General features: G+C 32.9%; 1 protein-coding gene across 1 annotated transcript; it reads left to right on the top strand.

The window, feature by feature from the left end:
* Positions 1-11,057: 11,057 nt before the first annotated feature.
* LOC143074665 (uncharacterized) lies at positions 11,058-17,042 on the top strand. Its single transcript, XM_076250011.1, has 3 exons — positions 11,058-11,308; positions 15,356-15,427; positions 16,549-17,042. The coding sequence occupies exons 1-3, from the start codon at positions 11,122-11,124 to the stop codon at positions 17,025-17,027; spliced, it is 738 nt and encodes a 245-aa protein (XP_076106126.1). The 5' UTR covers positions 11,058-11,121; the 3' UTR covers positions 17,028-17,042.
* The last annotated feature ends 429 nt before the right edge of the window (positions 17,043-17,471 follow it).

Below are 17,471 nucleotides of genomic sequence, written 5' to 3'. Positions count from 1 at the left end.
CCACTGATCATCCAGATAACATGAATGTTCCTACAGATAACATCACTGATCATGCAGATAACATGAATGTTCATGCAGATTACAGCATTGCTCCTGCAAATCTTGAAGCAACAGAAGAAAACTCCCCGCCAAAAAAAGAAAGAAAAATAAAAAACCTTTGATAACAGATAACACTATTGATAATGCAGAAAACATGAATGGTTATGCAGATAACATAAATGATCCTGCAGATAACATTAGTGCTCCTGCAAATCGTGAGGCAACTAAAGAAAATGAATCCTTCCCCGAAATAAAAAGAAAGATGCCTATGCTAAAATTGGTGCGGAGAAACAATCAAACACGTAAAATTCATTAAAAAAAAAACGTGTCCCAAAACTGTTCAATATATGTGATATAAGTTTTCTGTGACAAATCTTATCTATTGGTCATGTTTATCAAAAAAAGAAAAACAAATAGATTTTTAACATTTATAGCATTTAACTGAATACATTTGCTCATTTACCGCATGATTTTTAGATTCTACACTACTTATTTTTGTTAAGATATTCTGTTTTTTTTTTTAGGTAGAAATCAATACAAAAGAGAGACGAAGGATACCAGAGGGACAGTCAAATTCAAAAATCGAAAATAAACTGACAGCGTCATGGCTAAAAATGAAAAAAGACAAACAATAGTACACATGACACAACATATAAAACTAAAGAATAAGCAACACGAACCCCACCAAAAACTGGGAGTGAGTTCAGGTGCTCCGAATAAGTAAACATATTCTGCTCCATATATGGCACCCGTCGTGTTGCTCAACTCATGTTATAACAAATCCGTAAATAGTCTAATTCGGTAGGTCACATTCATGAAAGGGCAGTCAAAGTCAACCAATCATAAAAAACAATATCCGGTTTGATTTCCAATGAGACAACTTTCCAGCAGATACCAAATGACTTAGAAGTAACAGCTATAGGTTACCCCATACATCAGTGTGGATGTAGCGGAATTTGATATGGATTTTCGAAATTGATTTCCCTCTAACTTCAGTATTTTTGTGATTTTTTTTTTTTTAGCCCACAGAGGAAAAGCCATACCGAATAGTAAGCTTAACAGGGTTCAGAAATGGAATAAAAAGAGTTAACATTTTATGTTGTATACTTATTGACTGGGTATGAGCGGAATAGTTAGTTTAATGTCACCGAGGTGCAATTATAGCCATTGCCCCGAGGCGTAGTCGAGGGCAATAGTTGTATCCGAGGGGACAATAAACTTACTATTACTAGTATCAAGTCAGTAAGTGTTTTATTATACCGGAAGAGGCAACAGACAATAAATGTGGCTAAATCAACTATCTAATTATAAAAAGCAGAACACAACCATACTGTTTCATGTTTATTTTATATATGTTCTGAATGGTAAGACTAATGCTACGTTTTGCACTGACGTCAACCCTATATATAATAGGTAAAACACGACGTCGTAACTCCCGCAATATTCTCAACATTAGCCAATCACGTAGCTGCATTTGAATTTCCGCGAAATATAATGACGCTTGCAGTCAAATAGTCAAATAGTTACACCGAGGTCCAATAGTTCAACGCTTGAAAAAATAGTAAAAAAAATGTGTACTTATTTTATATAGAAAATGATGACTGGAGATAAAATAAAGCTATACATTATCAAATAAAGTATTTTATCATGAAGTCATATCCATCTACACGTCAAAATGTCATTTTGATTTAACCTTGGGTTATAGCTAGCAGAACCTCTTCTTTGGATGACAATTGCATAACATTCAAATATTTTTACAATGATGTTTGAACAAAACGAATATTTTGAAAAAATCTTTTATCACTATGCAAAAAAAAAAAAGAAGAAAAAAAAAAACCCACAAAAAGACACATCGATAATACACATTAGCAACAAGAGGCTGTCACAACGACAGCAAACCGGATTTATTAACATTTATTTGTGTCCTGACAATATCACAAGAACCATAAGTGATGAACGGTGAAAGTGAAAATCATCAATATCAAATTTCACCTCCATTTTGTCATCAGTATCAACATATTAAAATTTGAAAAGCTTAGGTTAAATAGTTCATGAGTAAATGCAACAGCATGAATGGAAACGCCCTTTTTCGATCTTTCAAGAACCATAACTCCTGAGCAGTAAAAGTCAAAATTGACATTATTGAACTTGACCTCCACTTTTGTCATCATTTACAACATATTGAAGTTTGGGAAGCTTTGGTTAAACAGTTCATGTGTAAATGCATGGATATGACTGGAAACGCCATTTTTCAATCTTTCAAGAACCATAGCTCCTGAACGGTAAAAGTCAAAATCGTCATTATTGAACTTGACCTTCATTTTATTGTCAGTAACAACTTTTAAAATTTGTTTTAACAAATTTTAAAAGCTTTGGTTGAACGGTTCATGAGTAAATGCACGGACAAAATTTGATTGTCGCCCGCCCGCCGTACATCCCTAAATCAATAACCGACTTTTTTGTCACAAAAATCCGGTTAAAAATAAAAAACAAGGATATAAAAAAAATTGCACAATATCGGGATATATAAATACCAAACCACGTCAGATTTATATTACAAAATAAAGACTAATTTGTAAAATTAAGTAATATTTACAAAGACAATATAAGAATAGTGTTAGTGATATTAAGGTGATTAACAACTTGAATACCTACATTCTTTAACTGTTGTGCTATTTTCACATTTCTTGATCGGTGTTGAAAAATATTTTTCCTCATTAGTGAAAAATCTGTTAGCGGCAAATGATTGGTCGAAATTTTATTATTGTGTCAGACTTTCTTGGGTTTGTTCTGCTTTTCCCATTTTGACGTTATGATAAAAGGCGAGCAAGCCTGGTCATGCTGATGACGTCGCATATAAGGAACTGCAAATCTTTGAAAACAAAGGATAACAAAAATCTTTATAAAGGAAACAAGATTCCACCACCACTGGGGTAAATGTGATCTCCGAAACTGCAGTTACGTATATCCAAAGATGGCGGACGATGTTTCTGGTCAATATTTCTTCTGTCAATTCTGTAATATTATTCGGTATTTCGTGTCTTATCTGAAGTATTACTAAGTTTTAAACTGTATACATTGATATCCGTTACTGTAATAAATATTTAGAGAAGGATATTCGTAACTGTTGAGTGGTGTTGTGTCTGCGTCATTCAATTTCCTCGATTTAATAGTTCGGCCCATCATTTAATTCGGAAAGAAAACTGTTATAAATTCGTCATAATATATGAAATCATCGGGTAAAAAAAAATATACACGGATGCCTTACTGGCACTATCATTTTCCATGTTCCATGGACTGTGAAATTGGGAAAATATCTAATTTGGCATTAGAATAAGAAAGATTATAATATAGGGAACATGTGTACTAAGTTTCAAGTTGATTGGACTTCAATTGTTTTTAAAACTACCTTGACTAAAAACTTTAACCTAAAACTCCAACTTTAATTTTCTATGTTCAGTGGACCGTGAAATTGGGGTCAAAGTCTAATTTGGCATAAAAATTAATAAGATCATATCATAAGCAACAAGTGTACTAAGTTTCAAGTTGATTGGACTTCAGCTTCATCAAAAACTACCTTGACCAAAAACTTTAACTTGAAACTCCCACTTTCATTTTCTATGTTCAGTGGACCATGAAATTGGGGTCAAAAGTCTAATTTGGCATCACAATTAGAAAGATCATATCATAAGCAACAAGTGTACTAAGTTTCAAGTTGATTGGACTTCAGCTTCATCAAAAACTACCTGACCAAAAACCTTAACCTAAAACTCCCACTTTCATTTTCTATGTTCAGTGGACCGTTAAATTAGGGTCAAAAGTCTAATTTGGCTTTAAAATTAGAAAAATCAAATCATAAGCAACAAGTGAACTAAGTTTCCAGTTGATTAGACTTCAGCTTCATGAAGCGGGACGAACGAACGAACGAAGCCACAGACCAGGCCTTTAAGGCATAAAACTTTGCTCAGTGCTCGGAGCACAAAAATCATGCTCGAAACATGAAATCCAGCAATTTGATTGGTTGATTTTCGAGTCTGAGTACAAAAATCATGCTCGAAAGTTTTATGACCGTGAGGCCAGAAAACATAATGCCCTCTACTATCGTAGGTGGGGCATAAAACTCCACTGTTTAAGACTTCTTCACACTTACTTTGGATGATAATGTTGGATGTGTAATAACTGATTACTTAGTCTTAGATGCATGATTTTTTTTTGTTACATACAATTTCTCTCAGATCTAATTTTTGCGTCTGTTTGTTTTGGGGATGTTCAAGTACCTCCAACGTTCACTTTTATTTTGTGTAAAATTCATTTTTATTTGTAACTACCTGATGAGTGAAGCTTTTTCAGCTGAATTTTTAGTCTGTACTTATGTTGTTCTAGTACACCACTGTCCCAGGTTAGGTGAGGATTGGACGCCACATGTTTAACATCGCAACGTACAAAGAGAACGGAATTCTCGTTACACGAGGCATCTGATTTTACGTCCCCATTCTGACCGGACGTTGATGCGTAATTGTACACCCTGGACAGCATAACGGACGCCCCACTTTGTTTACACTTTAAGGAGATGTAGACAAATGAAGACCGTTTTTCCAATCCCCAGTCACTCTTAGGGGTCATTAAATAAGGTGTTTAGGTACTTGTTGGTATCATCTGATGTACGTGATATTGTGCTATTTTGTTTTGTCTAAATGTATATTGTTAACCTTTTCTCTATGTTACTGTTTGATTATTTTTTGGGGTGGCTCAGTATTCATTCATACTGCCATTGTTGTACGGTGCTATGGTCATTTTGTACTATTGCCTTCAAATTTGGCTTATGAACTTTTATCTTTAACGTGTTTATATGCCATTTTGTGTTTCTCTGTTGAAATAATTTTAAATTTTGTTTCATAGTGATAAACGTTAGAAATATGTTGACTGTGATACATTGTACCCCAAATTTTGATATTCTGACCTATCACGTATGTTTGCTTGCTCAAGAATTGTTGTATACGTCATGGAATTCTACGTGACTTTCATACAAGTGAGAGGCTTAGCTAGCTATACAACTAGGTTAAATCTACCATTTTCTACATGAGGAAATGCTTGTACCAAATCAAGAATATGACAGTTTCCTTATCCCAGGCATAGATTACCTTAGCCGTATTTGGGCACAACTTTTTGGAATTTGGGATCCTCAATGCTCTTCAACTTTTTACTTGTTTGGCTTAATAAATATTATATGAGCGTCTAATGAGTCTTAAGAAGACGAAACGCGCGTCTGGCGTATTATAAATTATAATCCTGGTACCTTTGATAACTATTTCCACCACTGGGTCGATGACACTGCTGGTGGATGTTTCGTCCCCGAGAGTATCACCAGCCCAGCAGTCAATACTTCGGTGTTGACATGAATATCAATTATGTGGTCATTTTTACAAATTTCCTGTTAACAAAACTTTGAATTTTTCGAAAAACTAAGGATTTTCTTATCACAGGCATAGATTACCTTAGCCTTCTTTAGCACAACTTTTTGGAATTTTGGATCCTCAATGCTCTCTAACTTTTTACTTGTTTGGCTTAATAAGTATTATGTTTTGGGCGTCACTGATGAGTCTTGTGTAGACGAAACGCGCGTCTTGCGTACTAAATTATTATCTTGATACCTTTGATAACTATTGTTATCAATTCACTTGGTGTGTTAATTTGAGATTTTGATTTTTTTCATTTGCTAAAGGACTATCCGTTCTTTATTTTACTTGTATTTCATCTGTAATAAGCTACCGAATCTCTGTCCTGTATATAGCTCAATATACATGCTGCTGACTATATAGAAATACCTTTATAAAAAAATTAACTTAAAATATGAATTAAGGCATGCTTGCACTTATCAAAATGCCAAAACTGCAAATCCTGCAAAGGTAAAAATAAAAAGGACGATGTGGTCTGAGTGCCAATGACACAACTCTCAAACAAAGTCACAATAAAGTATAACGACTTAGGTTAAAGGCTATCTGATATTGATAAAATAAAAACAGCAATAAAATTGATCAGATTTTCAATTTTAATCCTGAACATTTTTTCTTTAGTATTTGTGATTTTGTTTCAGGTTTGAAGATACTGAGGTATGACTATAGTGAGGCACAGTCTGGGAAAAGCTTATGTGATTCGAAAAATAGCCCATATCAGTTCCAAAATGAAAATGTTTGTCTCTTCAGGCAATAATATTTCATCAGCAGAAGAAATGAAGGCTGCAATTATGAGTGGAGCTGGTGTCACTGGGTGTCAATGCGCAGTTGCTTAAGTGGATACTTTCAAATAAGAGATGGTAAGCAATATATTTAAGGTCATAACTTAGAGTTTGCAGATGGGGATATTCTTGTTTGGAATTCTTACAACATAATATTGGAACAGGCAAAAAAAATCCGAGGTCATCCGTGCTACGACAAGATCAAAGTGAAACAGGACTAAATGTTATAAATGATTTTTGTGAACCAAGAGCCGCTTATGGAACATGGTGTAAGAGTGTTTAAAGCTGACCAGTTTCTTCATCCTTCACAGATAGCCTCAATTTTTGCTAGGTTATCTGTAATGAGTAAGAAAACAGCACCACAACAAAGCACATTAGATTTACCTGAAGATAATGATGATGACCTTTTCAACTCGAGAAATTGAGGAAGGAGAAATTCGTTAAGTCATTCTGAATAAAGACTTAGAATAACTGTTTATATAAAAGTGTTATTAAGCCTCACTTTGTCCCTCTGCATGTCGTTCGGTCAACCATTTTTGATTCCTGATTTTTTTTTAATATCACCAATTTTTAGTTTAGCGACATATTTTGTATTAGCACAAGAACTTCAAAACTATTGGTAGAAGGCCAATGACAGGTTGCACAATTATTGTGAATAATTTGTTATGGTAAAATTTTTGGGAAATTTGGCTTATTGATTTTAGGGAAAAACAATGTTTTTTGTCAAAATTGACGGTTTGGAAATGGGTCTTTTGTTAAGAGCAAACGCTCTAAAAGTATCAGTAGGAGACCAAAATTATTTTGAAACCGTTGTTGTTCATTATATCGATTGTGATTACTTTATTTTGGTTAAATAGGATTCTTGTGAAATTTTTTTATTATCACAAAATATTGATACATCTTTTGAAAGTGCAAAAACTTCAAAAGTATAGGTAGCCGGCCGATGATATTTTGCAGAATTGTTGTGCATAGTATATTTTGGTGAAATTTTACTCATTAATTTGGTAATAAAGATTGTTTTTTGGTTAAAATTGCAAAGTTGCAAAGAATGTAAGTTAGGAGGCCAATGAAATTTTGCACAGTTGTCATAAATGTTGGGCCTTTTATTTTGAACCATACATTAGGGCAAAAAACTTAGTTATCTAAAAAAACATTTAGTACTTTAATATTTTAATGAAATAACAAAATGTATCATTGTAGAGAAATTTATTATTATGGGTGATCTTCTTTGCTTTTTATTAAAGAAAGTAATGCACAGTTATGAATGGTTAATGTATATATGCCACCACAATAAAATTTGACCATTTTGTCCATCACTTTTCTAAAATTATGAATATAAAAATTCATTAAAGATGTCTTGTTATAACTAGAATAAGCAGAACTTTGTATATAAATGAATTATAAATTTTCTTTTAAGATTAAAATCAATTTGTAATGAACTCATATTCATGGGAAAATATAGTATGAGGAGTGGAGCATCTGTGTGCTAATGACATATTTATTTTCCTGCTTTATAAATAGTTACACCCTACCTCCAGCTGGGTCGAGGGGCCTATCTGAATTATTATTTAAAACATTTATTTAAAACTTTCAGTGAAACATTGTTTAATTTGAATAAAGTAGTTTTCAAAGTAGTAACTTTGGGAAATAAGAATATTAAAAATTGACTATTTTCGTAAAGAATAATGATAATGATATACATTTGTAAATAGTTTGACAGTTTCCAGTTATTTATATTTAACTTTTACAGTACTGTTGACAGTTCTTTATTAACAGTTGGATATGTTTAAGTTGTGAACATTTGCTTGATTTTATAATATGAACTTTATCTTCTGTGGACTGAAAAAGTTAATCATGATTCAGGAAAAAAAAGACTGAACTGTGGCTTTAAGCTTCTTTTTTTTTAATTAATGGTAAGCATAAATAATTGTTATTACCAAATTCTAATTTTATTTGTTACTTTTGATAAAGCTTCAAATAAGAATGAATATTTAAATGGTAAAATAAATATTCCAAACAAATCAAAATGTACAAATGCTGATGTTCCGAACTTTGAAGATACCAACTGAGTAGCTGCAGACTATAAATTGAACGACTTCAGATACAACGAAAATCAAAAATTTTGTCAAACAGAAAATGTGTTTATTATTAACATACAAAAAACTATTGACAAAGAAAACAGTTCTTTTTGGATATCAAAGACTTTTCCCTTTGGTAAATCGATATATCTATGAACATAATCAGCTCGCCGCATGGACGCTCTTTAACATCGCGATGACCGTGAGGGCATTCCGATGTATTGTTGCCACAGAGATTTTACTTTCGTTTTTGAATAGTAACCGATTGTATAAAAATGAGTCTCTTGTTGAAAGACAAAGATGTTGTAGGTGCTCGTTTGGCAAATTTAGAACTTGAATTTGGTGTATAAAACGTCTCAAATAAAGTCGTATTCACCATCAATATACCGCTGTTCAAAAGTCATAATCGATTAAGAGAAAACTAATCCGGGGTTCAAACTAAAACAGTGGAACAACAGAAACACTGAAGAGCAACACAAACAAATGCCTTTAATATTTTTTTCATCATTTAACACTTGATGCAAGACCAACAAAGTTCAGCTGTCAAAGAGACACGAATTATACCAGAGGGACATTCGAACTCATAATTCGAACATAAACTGACAACGCAATTGTAGCAAAGAAAAAGACTAACAGACAAAAAAAAAACAAACTATAGGCTGAGCAATACAAACCACACCAAAAGCTGAGGTTGATTTCAATTAATGAAGTTTTTCTATTAATTGTGTCAACCTTGATTTGGAAACGTGAAGAGATTGCTTTACCATGTTAACCTTATAAAAAATCAAACATTTTAAACGTACTCAGGGGAGGACAAATGCACATTCTAATATCAATCTATACTTTTGCATTGTGGTCAAAATCAATTTCTTAATCTATAAAACTTGGTTTAAATATGTGAGATATGAAAAGTGATTTGAAGAATTTTATTGAACAACAACGGATATCTAATTTATCAAAATATCTTCACAATATAATTATAACGGAATCGTTATCGTAAAATTAACATAAAGGTATATATTTATCTTACCTCCTATACATTTCTAGGAATATGATTGGTTAAAAGTGTCCGCGTGGAGACCGTGTATATTCCGTATTAGGTTAGTAGAGAGGCGGGGCTTTTTTTCAATACACGGTTGGTAGTGGAGTTACGACTTTGGCACTATTTGCTTATTTGAATGTATTGCAACTTCTTTTAAATAATGATCTACATGTTATATCCAGGTTATTGATATTAAATTGTTATTGTTTACATTTTTTTTTCTGTGCAGACAAGTGGAAGTAGGTTCTTAGAATTGAACACTTTAATATAAACATAAGAAGATGTGGTATGATTGCAAATGAGACAACTCTAGTCAACAAATAAAGATAGTCGGTATCTAGTTGCTAGTGACCTAATACGATATATACGGGGTCACCCCATATGGAATTAATGACCCCGTATATATCATATTAGGTCACTAACACACTATTTAACTAATAATACAGTTGTGTCATGATATGTTCAAATCTAATTCTACATATCAATTTCAGTTTCACCTGCTGTTATTTTTCACATGGATTATATTATGTTTTCGAGTTCTCGAAATTACTCTACCAGAAATTTTCAAACCGTTCAACAATTATGATAACTTTAATCATATTAATCACACAGCATGCCTGATTTTACTATACTTTTTTTTATCTAGAATTATTTCTTTCAAAATGCCAATATAATTTAGCTTCCATAGCACAAAAAAAAAAGAGTTTTCGGATGAAATTGCTACGTATGCATGTAATCATTTCATAGCATTGTATAAAAACTTTTTGCATATTTTTCTCCAAATAATACAGCAAAAAGCCAATTGAAATATAAATCAGTATCCAACTTCGGAATATTTTCTAAAACATAAGGAAATCAAAACATGAAGAAAACGAACGAACCCCATACAAAAATACCAAATGATGATCTGAATAGACAAACACAATAAATAATTACGTATGATGTATCTATGATACGTGCGTTGAATTCGACACGCTTGAGTATTGTTCATGTTGTTTAGAAATCTTGACCAATAATCCTGCCAGACTTAAAAAAACCAAAAGGAAAAAAATCCACTGAGTGAATTTCTAAGGGAAACATATCCATGATAATGTGTGAACCACATATATCGTAGCCGTTGACATGTACGTGATAGTTACTTTAACGTGATAGTTACTTTAAAAAAAATATATATATATAAGCCTATAATATGTCACACTTTTCTTGTCATACTGACTCTGAATTTTTCAATACAAATATATCTCGATTTGGTTATTAAGTCAATTGGGTTTTTATACCCCACCTAGGGACACTATGTTTGCAGGTTAAAGTTTTTGGTCAAGGTAGATTTTGATAAAGTTGAACTCCACTCAACTGTAAACTTAGTACACAAGTTCCCTATTCTATGATCTTTCTAATTTGAATAGTAAGTTAGAGTTTTGATCCCGATTTCATGGTCTACTGCATATAGAAATAATAGTGCGAGTTGAGCATCAGTGTATTATGGACACATTCTTGTTTACTATTTCTATTAAGCATTACTAAACATGCACATATTCATTCAATGCTGCCCTGAAATAAGACCTACTGTATTACAATGTGGTTTAACCTTGTTTTGTGAATAATATAAGTTCAACAAGTGATCTAAATAAACTTTGCACTTTACTTCACAAGTCTTATCTTCGATGTATAAACGTGATAAACTAATACTAGTAAGTTCTCATTAAGTCTTTTAAAGAACGAATGAAATGAATTACTTTTATTTATTAACGTTGGTACTATTTCTGGAATGTGTTGGATGTGCCTTAGATGAAAACAAACGTCTCTTGTTAAATGACCCAGATGCTATTGCTCGTTTGGCAAATTTAGAACAGCAAAACCAACTGCTAACTCAAAAGGTCTTGGATCTGGAATCTAAAATGGCTACAAGGCAGGGTAAGTCTGTAAAAAAGTTAAAATATTACTTGTGCAAAAACACACATTTCATACATACTATTACTATCTAGAAAAAGAGGACAAAGACAAATTAGCATATAGTTGATAGTTTATAACATATGTAGGACTCAAATCTATGGTGGGTTCAATCAATACTAGAACACACCCGCGAAATCGCGGGCATATACAGCTTGTAAACTGTTGTAGGAAGAATTTTTGTAAAATATATTATGACTGGAGAATTTTATATAAGGTATCAAAAGCCCTCTCACTTTTTTCCAAAGTCCGTTATGTGTTTCCTTTCTGTTAAATTCAATTATTTTCGTGTTTCTGGCCTTATACCACAATTATTCTTCCCCTTTGCTACAATGCATTTTTTGGTAAAAGTCAAATTAAATTAAAAATTTGCACCGCTTCAAAAATGAAATAAATGAAACTGCTTATAGACCATTATTATTCTAATAAAATATGCTTCTAGGACAATCCATCAGTGCTTTTCCTTTTGAGAGCCCTATTAACATGCCAATGGTAGGATTTGAATCTCGTATAAATGACTAAGGCTCATTTGAGAGGTGGTCTGAGGGGCCCTGATCCCGAAATCCCGGGCTTAAAAACATGAAATCCCGAGGTGCGTATTTTAACGAAATTCATATCCCGACATCCCGAAATTAAAAAAAAAAATATTCCCTCATCCCGTAAGGATCAATCACGAAATTCCGAGCTTAAAAACACCCGATCCCGACGTCCCGAATAAGTCCTGCCTCCCTCTTATCTCTACCTTACTTTCATTTTGGCCAAATCGCTACTTTCACTTTCAACAATATTTTTGTATGCCCCATTTATGGGAATTATGTTTTCTAGTCTGTTCGTCCGTCCTTCTGTCCCGCTTCAGGTTTAAGTTTTCACTTTCAACAATAAATTTGTATGCCTCATTTATGGGAATTGTGTTTTCTAGTCTGTTCTTCCGTTCGTTCGTCCGTCTGTCTGTCCCGCTTCAGGTTAAAGTTTTTGTCGAGGCAGTTTTTGATGAAGTCCAACCAACTCGATAGTAAATATTAAAGTAGACAGTATACAGAGAGTCTCTATATATTATAGTAGTATAATCATAGTTTATATGTGGATAAACGCGAAAAACAATTGTCTCTAAGGAGGTATAATAATTGTAATTCTTGCGATCTAGAAACCATGATATGGAGAACGCTCTGATTGGCTCATTTATTTTTATTTTTTGTAATCTATCATACGATTGGTTGTTCTTGTGCATGTTTAAAACCGGAAGGCTTATCTATGACTAAAAGTCAGTCTGATGACGGAAACAATATCCGGACACCTTTTTAGTCGTTTTTCTCCCAAAATGACTTTATCTGAATAATTATAAGAATGGATGACAAATGCGACTATGCATGTTACCTAAAGAACAAAGAGGCATGATGATTAATTTATTGTGGAAGGAAGAGAAGCGACACACAAAATGAGGTCTTCTCGTTTAATAGTATAGATATGACAAATTCCCTATCTATGGTAAATGTGACGTAACAAACACTGAACAAATCACAAATCTATGGCAGTTTTTTTTTCTTCAAATCTATAGCAAATTTGGACACTACGAAATTTTCGTCAAAATTAAATAACGTCATGAAAAGACGAAGCCGCGGCTAACGATGACGGTTTTTTTTTACATAGAAGGAAAAGAAAAATATCGAAGAAGCCAGTTTCTATAATCCATAAATAAATTATATTTCAGAATTGTTTTTTTTTTCGCTCCTTTTTTTTATTGTCGTGTTCCTGATGTTGCCCTCATCCTTAATTGTATGAGTTTTTACTGTGCATTTTGATTTGCTTTATGCTGTTTCGTGTTAATTTTTATCCCTATGGTCTCTTTAGTTTTATGCAAGATGTATCAAAACAAAAAGCATTTGTTTAGCTATATAACCGTGACTATTAGTACTACTGTAGCAATACTTGAGATTTTGAAACAAAAAAATATATATGTCACAGATTTCTTATACACTTTAACATTATTTTCCTCTATGTTTATGTCGAATAACTGTATTGTTTTTTTTAAAAGAAATCAACGTGTTTGAGGGAAGTCATTGTTCATTACAGGACTTAAATCGTTGTCGGTTAAAACACAGATTTATATTAACGCTCAAATAAATATGTAGTAACCATTCAAACTGATTTTGGGTTGTTCAGGGACTTGGTTAAATGAAGGATCAAACAGGTACATAGTACCATGCACAGAGAATAAATGCTTAATCTTCCGGGGTACATGATTTCAACCCTACAGTCTGTGTACGTTTCACAAATTGTTATGAATATGCTTCCTAGTCGTATTCTTAATCCGTGTTTCTTATACTGGCTTTCTCTTAAAGCAGCCTTTTCGCTATATTTGAATATGTACTGACTGGTCCGCCATTTGTCATAGATTTGAAAACTAGAAATCCGCCATAGATTATGACCCTACAAAAATTGCCATAGAGTAGGAAACGATGATAGTCCGTCGGAAGGGGACGATAAATGGCTGACCCGTGTTAAGAGAGAGCCATATCTCTTGCACGTAAGACACCCTTGTAGATTTCGAAAAAGAGCAGGCTAATGCCGCTACAAGACCGCACTCGCACCCGCAAAGTGGAAAGTGATTATTATAAGTTGCAATAACGTGTTTCCCAATCTACTATTAATAAATATGTTTAAATTAAATCATTTCTTTTAAATAAACTATACGTACATTTGTTGAAAAATACCTAAACCAAAACCAGTTTTAAAACCTAACTTAAAACCAAACCAAACCAGTTTTAAACCAAAACCTAAAACCAGCTTTTCTGTAACAAATACGCCTCGAGTTTAATTTTGAACGTGTCATTGCAAGGTCACATTACGGAAAAGAACATGATATATACATAATTATACGTGTATATACGTTATTTTGACTACAATTTACTAATCTTTTTTGCTCCTTTGTCAATGTTTTGTAGATTTGTGTTAGTAACTTTTTAGTTTGGAGTTCATGAATAACGGTCGACTTCGTAACGACAACAAACAAATAGCAAAATTATAATACTAGTATATCTTTTATTTAAATCGTAGATTTTCCCTTAACTTACAATCCACATTTAGTTATGATGCTGATAATATAGTTCGTCTGCATTTAATTAATATGTAAATCATATTGACAGCGAAGTTATATACTTTTTGATTTTGCCGGTTGAAATGGACCTTTCCGTTTTGAATTTTCCTCGAATTTTTTTTAAATGTTGACAGAAAAAAACGTCGAGTTTATCAGAACAAAATGTATTGTCTAAATAAAAAATAACATGTATCTGAGAATAAAATAAAATTTCAAAAATACTGAAATCCGAGGAAAATTCAAAACGGAAAGGTCCATTTCAAATGGCAAAATCAAAAGCCCAAACACATCAATCAAATGGACAATAACTGTCATAAGAAACCGCGTGTAACAACAATGTCTGCTAACATGTTAATATGTCAACTGCGCAACATTTCGTTCTGAAGGAAACACAATTCATTTCATAGGGGACACATATCGTTACGCAGTGGACACGTGTGAATATTTAAAAAACGGCTGTAATATTTTCTAGTAATTAAAATGTTATCATGGTAGAGCCTTCACAAATTGTTTGGAAAGGAACATATTGGTACAACATTTTCACTTTTACAGAGTAGTTGTCACTCTTACCGTTCAGTTTAATATTTTGTATTTAGTTTATACTGATGTTAAAGTACAGTTAATTTCTTATTTTGAACTTAAGAAAATACCTGCACCAAGTCAGTAATATGACAGTTATTTTCCATTCGTTTGATGTGTTTGAGCTTTTGATATTGCCATTTGATTAGGGACTTTCCTTTTTGAATTTTCCTCGGAGTTAATTATTTTTTGTGATTTAACTTTTTTACATTTTCCCAGTATGTACAATTAAATTACTTATTTCTCGATATTTTATTTTTCATTTGCAAGTTTTTTCATTTTTAACAAGCCCCATTTTGGTTTGTATTTACACGTTTTCTTTTCATTGATACTTGCAGACCATGGATCTACATATGTTCGGTGGGGAAGAACTCAGTGTGAAGGCACACACACTGAACTTGTTTATTCAGGTAATGTTTGTGTTTTTTAATTATTAATACAGAAAAAAAGATTTAATTATTGAATATAAACCTATGCAAGATCTACGATAACATACGCAAAGCGTTAGTAACAAAACAAAAGTACACAATGGTGGATTAAACCTGGTTTTAAAGCTAGCTAAACCTCTCACTAATTTATATATTAATCTTTTAAAAAAAAAACCTCGAATATGATAGACATAAAACTAACGACAAGCGCTGAACTAGTCTTTTGAATTGGGCCAGACACGTATCAAATACAGCGGGGTAAAAAATATTATATAACGCCAAACCCGAAATCAATATAGTATGTTATTCGAGAATTAATGACCAATTCTCAAAATGAGGCGTTTTGGATAGATGTTTTACTTTTTATGTTTTATGAAATATTTTTTCGTATTGTTTTGTTTGTGAAATGTATTTTGTGTATGTTTATATATTTGTCACAAAATTATTGTTAAGAGTTTACATGACATTACATGTGATCTTATAGACCTGCGGACTTTTATATTTCATATAATGAAGTTTCAACTCCATTAATATAAGTTAAAACATAAACCTCATGAGATACTACGAAACAACTACCCCTTCAATATGTTTTAATATAAACACGTCGTCGTCCTAATTACACTCTTGTTCGATTTCGTTCATTGCCGAAAGTTATTTTAAACAAGAATGTGTCCTCAGTACACGAATGCCACACTCACACTATCATTTACCATGTTCAGTGGACCGTGAAATTGGGGTAAAAACTCTAATTTGGCATTAAAATTAGATAGATCATATCATAGGGAACATGTGTACAAAGTTTGAAGTCGATTGGACTTCAACTTCATCAAAAACTACATTGACCAAAAACTTTAACCTGGAGCGGGACAGACGGACGGACGGACGCACGAACGGACGCACAGACCAGAAAACATAATGCCCCTCTACTATCGTAGGTGGGGCATAAAAATGTATCGAAATTAAAGAAAAGAGGAGGAAGAGAAAAAAAAGTGGCGAATTTTTAGTTATATTGTTTGAACCCTTTGCGATATGTATGTCCCGTGGTTTGTTTAGTGCTGATGGTACTATGCTTATTTTATTTTAGTATTTAATATTTTTAACAGGATATGCCGCTGGACAGCGTTACAATCATATCGACTATTCCTCTCGTTATGGTGGACCCGCTAATACATTGTGTTTACCTAAGGATCCTGAACTTTCTAACATATCATTTGCAAGTAGTTGGAGTCTACTTTATGGAGCTGAATATCAAGTTAACGGATTCGCTCATGATTCAGTAAATAATGATGTTCCATGTGCAGTATGTCGAAATATCCATGCATCTTCTTCCATTATGATACCAGGACGTCTTTCCTGCTATTCCGGTTGGATAGAAGAATATAATGGACTCCTAGCAAGCGGTCACCAAGCTGAGACTGCATCATCTTATGTCTGTGTGGATATGAATCCAGAATATGTTCCCTCCGGAGAAAAGAACGAAAATGGCCTCTTGTTTTATGTTGTTGGTTTAAAATGTGGACCTCTACCGTGTCCACCCTACCATAACAATCATCAGGTTAACTGTGTTGTATGTTCTAAATAAATAAGTCGAAATTGATTTTTTACACTTTAAATTTAAGAAATAGATACGAAATATATGAGATAATGATATTGCATGAATACTTGCATGTACCCTCAGATGCAGTTTTATAGACTTCACCCTGATATTGAATTAACTTCATGCTTGATTTAATGAGTCTATAAAATACAATATAATTGTAACGAGATATGTTTTCCCAAGTTCTCGGAATATTGGATAATAAAAGAAAGCTAGAATGATTTATTCTACGTCATATAAAATAACATATCAAGTTTCAAATTGTAGCAATCAAATTTAAAAGTATAATTTTTCCGTACGGTTAGAACAGTTTCTCACCTCAATACAGTGAATTCAATGATCAAACATGTTACGAACGATTCCGTCTGATCCCAACTGCTTTGCCGATAAGTCTGACGTCATAATGATCCGTTCAGCACGAGCCGGTAC

This window comes from Mytilus galloprovincialis, chromosome 5, assembly GCF_965363235.1.
Source record: "Mytilus galloprovincialis chromosome 5, xbMytGall1.hap1.1, whole genome shotgun sequence".
In the NCBI taxonomy this organism is placed as follows: domain Eukaryota; kingdom Metazoa; phylum Mollusca; class Bivalvia; order Mytilida; family Mytilidae; genus Mytilus; species Mytilus galloprovincialis.
Note: the sequence above shows the minus strand (reverse complement) of the source record. Positions and strands in the feature narration are given on the sequence as shown.

Excerpts from the sequence above, each read along its gene's own strand:
- LOC143074665 (XM_076250011.1), top strand. The coding sequence starts at position 11,122 with ATGAATTACTTTTATTTATTAACGTTGGTACTATTTCTGGAATGTGTT. Across the intron at positions 11,309-15,355 it reads TAAAATGGCTACAAGGCAGG|ACCATGGATCTACATATGTT; the intron begins GTAAGTCTGTAA and ends TGATACTTGCAG. Across the intron at positions 15,428-16,548 it reads CACTGAACTTGTTTATTCAG|GATATGCCGCTGGACAGCGT; the intron begins GTAATGTTTGTG and ends TATTTTTAACAG.